At 33.8% G+C, this 9,468-nt stretch overlaps 2 protein-coding genes across 2 annotated transcripts; both read right to left on the reverse strand.

Moving 5' to 3' along the window:
- Positions 1–358: 358 nt before the first annotated feature.
- On the reverse strand, positions 359–787 carry LOC140009773 (MADS-box transcription factor 23-like). The gene has a single exon (XM_072056085.1). The coding sequence runs from the start codon at positions 785–787 to the stop codon at positions 359–361; it is 429 nt and encodes a 142-aa protein (XP_071912186.1).
- Positions 788–6,520: 5,733 nt separating this feature from the next.
- Positions 6,521–9,017, reverse strand: LOC140009580 (putative pentatricopeptide repeat-containing protein At3g25970). The gene has a single exon (XM_072055610.1). It carries the CDS (start codon positions 8,775–8,777, stop codon positions 6,624–6,626), a length of 2,154 nt encoding a protein of 717 aa, XP_071911711.1. The 5' UTR covers positions 8,778–9,017; the 3' UTR covers positions 6,521–6,623.
- Positions 9,018–9,468: the final 451 nt, after the last annotated feature.

Here is a 9,468-nt window from a genome sequence, read left to right on the forward strand (position 1 = left end):
TAAGCCTGGTCTTTAAACTTAAATTTTAGCACTTCATTGTTGATAAATAAAAGGAGTTAATTCTTGGTACGAGAAGAAATGTAAAGAATGAATCGAGTCAAGGGATCAACACAGGAAACGGGTAAACCTGTTGAACTAAAATTGTTGCAGAATGGCAAGGGGCTTTTTGTTGATTATTGAATGCTCTTCAACTCTGTACCATTGGGTAAACAAAGTATAGTCACAGGCGAAGGAAGTGAAAACCAACAAACTATTTCTTTTCTGTATCCTTTTCTTAATTAATCTAAAACTGTAACTATCGCCCAATCCACAAAAAAATAAAAAAAAATAAAAAAAATCTACAGAAACCAAGAAGGTTTCACCGAATCAGCCCCTGAATCCTCTCTCTAGCCACCAGCAACTGCTCTTTCATGCGCAGTAATTCCTCGATTTCAGCACAACCATCCACGTCTATCCCATCCAACCACTCCCTCAAACCATTGCTGGTACTTGCACAAAAAGCATTCGCATCCTTCCCACCTTTCTCGAAATCGAACCCATTAAATGTAGCACCACCGGAAGCAGGGACGGTACCCTTGTTCAGAGCATTATCGAACAACGATATATCTCCCATCGTGTAGGGATTCCCGGCCGGCGAGAAGACAATCACGGCAACGTTGGCCCCAATTTTGGCTTGCAATTCTCGAACTTTCTTGAAAAGACCCTTGCGTCTTTTCGAGAATGTTACCATTCGGGATGATTCTTTTTCAATTTTTTTTATTTCTATCTTCTTCTTCCCGGAGCCCATCCTTGTTTGCACGATATCCTCTGTGGGTTTTTTTTTTCTCCTGCCTCCTTGACGTGATAATTCAGTCGCTCTGCAATTTCTTAGGGAGTAATCTGTTTAACGACCAGTAGGGTATTGATAATTATATAAAGGAAACAGCTATCAGAAAAAGGAAAGTCCTGCGTGGAAGCAGAGGTGATTTCCTAATTCGTCTCGGCAGCCGCGGGAAATTCACAAATTAGACCGTTGATATATATTAAGTCGGGTCTTGATTTTTATTTAATTTAAATAAACAAATTAATTAATTAATTATTAAAAAAAAGGACGGAGACTGAGAGACGGGAAAGAAAGAACAAAAATGTCTGATATGGGTCATATAGCTGGACGGAGAAAAACTGAGGCCCGAACTGAAATAGGCTATTAAAACGAAAAATCCTTGACACGCTTCTTTTCCTTCAATGCTTTTTTTTTGTCCGTAACCTAATATTAAAATTCTTTACCTTCATATGAGTGAAAAATTCTAATACTTCATTTCTTGTCAAGCGTCAAAGCTTGGACTCACCCAATTTCTAGTTTGGCAAGGATGAAAAAGAAAGGATCTATAAATTAGGTTATATAAAAAAGAATTTTAAAAATTTCCTTTTTTCGTGTGTGAAATTCTCGTACAAACCTTAGATAGAAACTATAAGCATAAACTTAATTCTTCTTCTTCTTTTTTTTTACTTTTTAAATTTTTTTTCCCAATAGGAAATGATGGAACTTAAGAAACGGGAGAGTGGGTAGAGGGATTTGAATCTAAGACCTCTAATTAAGCATAAAACTTAGTTCTTAAATAAGAATAATTTAGAAATTATTCTTACAATCTCTCCCACCTTACCACCCAACCCAATCCAACCCTCCCCCTATTAATATATATATAGATATCTATTAGATTATATGTGATTTAGGTGTATTAACAAGTGCTCATGGGGTACTTGTTAGAAATATTAAAAAAGCCTTAATTTATAAATACTTTATATTTCTTATGTTTTATAGGGAATTCAATTAGTTGTTTAATACAAATAAAAAAATGATAGAAATTCACTATCAAATTAATTATTAGTAGTGTAAAATAATGATATACATATTGTATACCAAATTTGAGACTAATTATGCAAAAGAGAACAAGTATATGAGATATTAGTGACATGAATGAATTAAACAAAATAAAGAAGAAGAAAGATAAATTTAATTAGAATTCATTTTACCCATTCAATACAATTTCAATCTAATTGGCACCTCATTTCATTATAAGCCCTTAACATTATTATTTAAAATTTAGAGAAATATAATAATTCAAAATCAAAATATTGAGAATCAAAAGTGCAAATTCAAAGTTATTGACTAATGGTATTTAGATGTTGAGTGTTAGTTATTCTTGAATTTCCATTAGTTACCCTAAATGTGCCTAAAATCAGGAATTTTAGGGACCATATTTACTTTTGATTAAATATTATGGGCCAATATAGTACACAAGTCAAATATTAGAGACCAAAACTATGATTTTCTCTTATATGTATTCCTTTTCTTCTATCACCGTCGCAAAGAAGCGTGGATTCTGTGCAAGTAGTCATAAGTAAGTTCAAGTTAATAACAAACTTTTCAAATAAAAATCACGATATCGATGATTAAATTATAAAATTCCCACCTTTGAGATATGTTTATTTCTAAACTTATGACTAAATGATAGGGAGAAATGCAATTTTGATCTCTAATGTTTTGCATATGTGCTAAATTGATTCTTAATGGTTTAACCAACAGAAATATGGTTCCCAAATTTTGGTTTTAGGCATATTTAGGACAAAATAAAAAATTAAAATAGTTGAAGGTCAAATCCAATTAGCCTTTATCAAAAGTTTTAACTTTATTTTTTTGTCCCCTTGGCATATCCCTAACTTTAAATATTTTGTCTCAACCTTAGCCTTTCCTCAATATTCCAATTAAAACAAATATGGTAAAGTTTCTGTTTTTTATTCATATTTAAGAAAAATAATAAAAAAAGGCAATAGTTAATAGTCAAAATCAAATTGGCATTTAGTCAAAAGTTTTTATTTTGTACTTTTTCTCCCTAATATTTTGATCTATAGTCCTTTATGTTTTAAATAGTTAAATTCAATATTTTCAAATAAAATAAAATGTGAATTAAATTAAATGTAATACAAATGTGTTGTCAAGTACTTATAAAAATTCCTAAAAGCACTCCATCTTGACAAACGTTGTCCTTTAGTTTAAAGAGAATCCTTTTATTAAATTAATTACCTTTGAATGATGATACACAAATATACATAAAAGCAAAAATTAGTGGGAAAAGTAGGGATAGCAACTGGAATAGGTGCCCGTAGGAGGCTAATGGGGTTGGGGGTGGGGCGAGGAGGGGGAATTTTTTTCCCACGTTTAGAAACGAGGGAGGGGATGGGGGAGTATACTCCCGCCCCACCACCTGTTAAAAAAATTAATAAATAAATATGTATATAATTATATATATAATATTTAATTAATTAGTTACAAACTTATGATAATGATATTATTAGTTATATGTATTATGTATTGTATATTAGCATATATAATATAATTGATATTATCAATTATACTAATAATTATATATGTCTACTAATAGAAATTACTTCTATTAATTAGTTATACTAAATTTACTAATACATTTATACTAAATTCCTAATTACACTTAACACAATAACATTTTTTTCTAAAAAAAAAAACACAATAATGACTTAGTGATTGTATTTTGTATCAAAAGTGAAAACTTGACTATTTTAGTTGTATTTGTTTCATCATATTGGATTGTATTCAACTAACTTTTGTTTGATTATTTTAATGAATTTCAATTGTGAAATTACAATGAATAATAACTTGGTGATATGTTGATATTTTAATACGTAATTATTTGCTTAAATTTGACTATAATAAAATTATATGACAAATTATTATTAGTCTCGCAGGTACCTCCATGGCTCCATGGAGGAAACGGGGTAGGGGCAAGGGCAAATTAGTGAGCAGCAGGGTGGGGATGGGGAGGAGAGGTCCCCCATCCCACCGCCGTCCAGTTGCCATCCCCAGGGAAAAGAAGAATCTTAATTATAATAAATGGCTTTATTCAAAACACCATTACGTGAGTTGTTACGTAACATCCGGATATATGCTTCAATTGGTTATAGTTAGGAACCGTGATTAGAATAACAAGTAAAGGAAAGTATCAATAAGAAGTGCTTGTATGGATTTTTGTAAAACCGTTGTTGTTTTTTCTTGTCTTTCCTTACTATTAAAATCTAATATTTCAACAACAAAATTTCAGTACATTTATATTTATATTCATGTAGATCGATAATTATGTTGAGTAATTCCAACTATAAAATGCCCATTCTATTTGAAACTTAATTGATAACCAATTGAAATATAGAAAAGGAAAATTAAAAATCATTGTTCAATCAACTTAATTTACCTATCATATATGAAATCGAAAAATCGTATTACCTATTTCAACTTCGAATAAGAAGGATTTGTCCTTTGATTTCAACACTACTCTTTCTCAGCCTTTGTCTTAGCAGCCGATCAAGCTATTTGGACATTGTAAGATCTAACACTTAAATAATAATGTCTTTTTTTTGTTTTTTGCTAAAAAAAGCAGCATTTGAGCGTTCTACGAGAGACGAATAAGTGACTAGGAGAGAAAAGTATAAATACAAATGAAACTGAGGCGAGATAAACTATAGGGTTTCCTATAGATTTGGCTCCCATGGGGTAGTTTTGGAGGTTCGGAAACAAATTTTGGGTAAACTGGTCATATCGCTTCTTTTTTCGCCGGATTTAACATGATTTTAAAATGTGCCAAAAATGGATAGTTGAAAGCACTAGATTGCTGCAATTAATAGTTTGGGGTGCACACTGCAATTCGGTGATAGTTTGAGGGTGCAAACTGCAATTAACCCTAATTGGTATGAATATATTACCTATTGCCTTCACTACAAGTGCAGCCACAGACCAATCTTGACTCAAAGGATATCCATTGTATGTGGATTCTGCCAGAAACTCAACTCAGGCATGCTTCACAAGTGACATAATTACGATGAACTACAACGAATTTGTTTCACTTTCCCTGTATGAAATTGTAGACCTACCTGCATATTTCTCATCCCCTGATGCAAATTTTCGTATTTAATATTGTGCATGCTGACCTTTTTTACTGCAAGATGAAACACACAAAGTAGCAAGAATACGATGAAGGAGCAAGACAAAAGAATAAGAAATGAAACAAGCACACCTCCTTGGCAGTTCCTCGCTTCAGAGATAAAAACAAAACCTGTGAAACATAAAAATAGCTAAGGACTAATGCAAGAAAAACTTCTTTCAGCTTATGATGGTTTCTAAATATCAAGGAAAAAAAGAAAACTTAAAAGAAAAAAAATGTAAAAATGCTATGCTAAAAGTTACCTTTAATCATTGGGATAATTTCAGAAACTTCCCTTGAGGTTTCATGAAATATCACGTAACTCCACTAAACTTTTCAAAATCTCACTTAGCACACTTGAAGTGATAGTAGGGCCATATACTAATATCAAAGGTGATGAATTGTCAATAATACCCTCATATTTAAATTTTCTAAACTTGTTTTTCTTTTCCTAAATTTCCTGCTTTTCTTTAACAATGTCTATACAAACATACATACATACATACATATATGTATGTATAATTGAATTGCAAATGTCAATGAAATATTCAACGCATTTGGGTAAAAATAGCTGCAAGTTCTTTTTATTTATTTTCCTTTTTTGGTGTTTTACAACTTTATTTATTTATTCCTATTCATGTAGAGCGCAAGAGAAATAAAGTAATTGAAACTCCGAACTACAGTTTTTCAAATTATGACTTTTTCTAAAATTTTCATAATTCACACCCATAAAAAAAGTTTGTCTATTTTGAGTAAATTCTTTGTATGATACTGAAGTTGAATTTCATCTATTACTAAGTTTTTTTTTTTGCTCAAATGTATGATTTTATATGCTAATTACCTTCAACGCTATGAAGGGTTCTATTTGTAGAAATGGTTTAAAAAATAATATTCGCTTTTACTATCCCTTCCTACTGTAGAAGTGACTATTGGCTATAACATAAACTCTTACCAATTTTCATCTCCTCACTTTTAAGGTGGTTCTGATTTAGTTTTTTTTTTTCTTGGTTCGTAAAATGTTCTTTTTTTTTTATAGCCTAAGAGTATTAAAGGCACTAAAATAATCTCTCTCCTCAAACATGAATTTTTTAATATTACTTTTGGTTAGAAGGGCTTCCAATGTTACCAAAATGTCAATTCGAGGGGTGCTAAGTGAGATTTTGAAAACCTCAAGGGAGCTAGGTGATATTTCGTAAAACCTCAGGGGAGGTTTATGAAATTATCCCTTAATCATTTATGCTTTAAACAGTAGTGCTCTCAAAGAATGGTGGCAAACCGGGATTTACCCGGCAGCACCAATGTGTAATTCAGAAGGATGAATGCATTGGCTGGTTATGCATTTAGTTTAGCTGTGCAGACAACTCAATCTAAATGACTTCAATCATCATGATTTGATGTTGGATCCGCTTTTATCAGGAAATCATTTGCCAAGTATCCAACAAAATCCATGCCAAACCAAGATACAAATCTGAAAATTTCCTTCTAAGAGGAAGGGAAGGACGCATTCTTAAGCAATTTATTAGTCCAGCCAGTCATTGAGATGATTTACCCACTCTGGTGCGAGAATTAAAAATTACCAGCTGTGCTGCTTTCAGAAATTGAAGTTTTGGCAAGGACAGAATAATCAACAGATGCTCAAAGACCCACACTAAGATGGATGTGAGTATCTTTAGGGCAATAATAAGGCACATTACCGAAGTATTCTATATTAATGTCCAAATCAAGAGATTTTTCTTCAAGTTTGATTTTGTTTGTTAATTCTCTCAATAACTGGTACATTTCTTGGCATTCAGGGTGTGAATGATCTTCAGCATTAAAAGAATGCACTTCGTTATTAATTTCCATCCAACTCCAACCTGGTACCTTTTTTACTCGTCTCTCCCTCATGAGCTTCTTAACAGTAGCTATCTCGTCCCACTTCTCAAAATGTCCATACATATCAGAGAGAAGAACATAAGTACAATGCTCTTCTGGCTCTAATTCCAGTAAATGACTTGCCACTTCAGTTGCCATCTCAATGTCACCACATTTCCTACAGGCACCTAGTAGAGTTTTCCACACCATTGCATCAGGCTGAAAAGGCATCTCTTTGACCAGCTCTTTTGCCTCCTCTATACGGCCAGCCCTCCCAAGCAGGTCAATGGCACAAGCATAGTGTTCCATTCGTGGTGGAATACCATATGCAGATTCCATTGATTTTAGAAATTTTTTACCTTCCTCTACTAAGCCAATATGGCTGCATGCAGTTAGAACTGCAACCAAGCTTATATGATCCAGTTTTACATTTTTCTTTTTCATTTGAAAGAAGAGGTCAAGTGCAACTTTACCTTGCCCATGTTGAGCATAAGCAAACATAATTGAGTTCCAAGTGATTGAACTGTCTCCAGGTGACTCAGTAAAGGACTTCCAAGCATCCCCCAGACTCCCACTTTTGGAGTACATAAATATCAAAGCACTGGTTACATAGTCATTTTTCTCAAAGCCTGATTTTATTGTGAACACATGAATTTGCTTACCCAATTGCAAAGTTGCCAAATCTGAGCAAGATCTAAGAGCGGCAGACAAAGTGTAGTGATCAATCTCCAGGTTCTGGTAGAGCATATTCTGAAAAGTTTCCAATGAATTTTCACTGAAACCTTTCTGTGATAGGCCCGTCAAAATTGAATTCCATGAAACAGAGTCTTTCATCTCAGTACAGTCAAATACTTTTATTGCATCTTCCATTCCTCTGTTATTTGATTTCAAATACATGGCACTTAATGAATTAGATACTGCTGTTACTTTTTCCAGCCCTCTTTTTATGACTAACGCGTGCAATGATCTCCCTTGAGCCTGTTCTGCATCTCCAGAACAAGCACTTATTATACTAGTATAAGTATATAGATCTGAATCCAACCCCAGCAGTTCCATTTCCCAGAAGAGCTTAAATGCAAGCTCTCCGCGATCATGTTGTAAATAAGCTGCTAGCATGGAATTCCATGTGACTAGATCCCGGTAGCCACTAGCACTACTGAAAACTCTTCTTGCATCTTTGAGGGACCCACATCCTGAATAAGAAGTTATCATAGCATTTAGCACGGTATTTTGAATCCACAACCCCAGTTTTAAAACTTTGGCATGGATCTGCATTGTTAGTTCGTAATATTCACTGTCATCAAGCAATGTCAGAAGTGGCACGAATGTGCCATCCTGAAGCCCCACGCCTTCATTATCCATCCATTTCAGCAACTGAAAACAGCTTTCATGGTCACCTATTTCTGCATAACCGGCGATCAAAGCATTCCAAGACACCGAATTACGTTCTGGCATGTATTGAAACACCCTATCTGCATCTTCAACTCGACCACACTTTGCATACATGTCTACAAGAGCACTCCCAGAATAAACATTCTCTCCGTATCCCCACTTAACAACATCTGAATGCACTTGCTGTCCAAAGAATATCCCACCATTCGCTGCCACACCCTTGAGTATGCTCCCAAATGTATACCCATCAACCCCAACCCCGTTAATCTTCATATGCTTAAAAAAGTCGCAAGCATTAAAGAACTCCCTGGAATTCACATAGCCAGCGATCATCGTGTTCCAAGAAGCAGTGTCTCTCTCAGGCATTTCATCAAAAAGCTTGAGAGCAACGTCCAAACGTCCGCAATTTTTGTAACCATTCATGATGTTATTGGCTGTGTACACATCACCAACAACTCCAGCTTTGATAGCATGACAATGGGCTGCTACAACTTTAGATAAATTGGCCACTGAGCTTTCAACCAGTGGCTGCAGTGGCCTCATGGAACTAAGAAATTTCAGGGATAACCAGACATGAAACAAATATTTTCTTAAAAAAAAAAACTACAACCAACGTGCCCGTGCCGTTATGCTTAAAAACTATAAAGTTCACTTTTTTGGATCAATCACAAGAAGTCCCAAAGGTTTGCAGTTTACCCCCTAATGTTTTATTTTTCTCACTTTGTCCACTCTGTCAGTCCACCTCAGCAAATGGATAGTTAAAATATTGTAGTTGACAAAAAAACCCCCTATTTTAATCGTTAAAATTTCTTATGAAAATGGCACTCTTCATGTTTTATAAAGAAGCGATCCCCAGAAGTTCTCTAGTATGTTTTGAGCATTCATCACATCATAAAAATTTGTCTCCTGCATCCACAACATTTGCAACTAAAACAAGAAAAAAATGTCCCAAGTTTTTCCAAAGTCATTTCCTTACTATTCTTCTAGATGTTGTTCATCACACCATATGGAAGAACCAATCCAAGAAACTTGTGAATGTGATGAAATAGTACCTTAAAAACGATCTTGGACACCGAAAAATTCGAAAAGGATATTTCTTGGATATTCAAATTATAAGGTTTGGTTTTTACAATAAAGAAAGTATTTATTTGTACTTTCTGAAAAATAATTTGAAATACGAAATTTTTTTTATCTAGAATCGTTATCCATGTAATTACTTCAAATGAATAAACTT

The sequence above is a fragment of the Coffea arabica genome, chromosome 6e, assembly GCF_036785885.1.
Source record: "Coffea arabica cultivar ET-39 chromosome 6e, Coffea Arabica ET-39 HiFi, whole genome shotgun sequence".
Taxonomy (NCBI): Eukaryota; Viridiplantae; Streptophyta; class Magnoliopsida; order Gentianales; family Rubiaceae; genus Coffea; species Coffea arabica.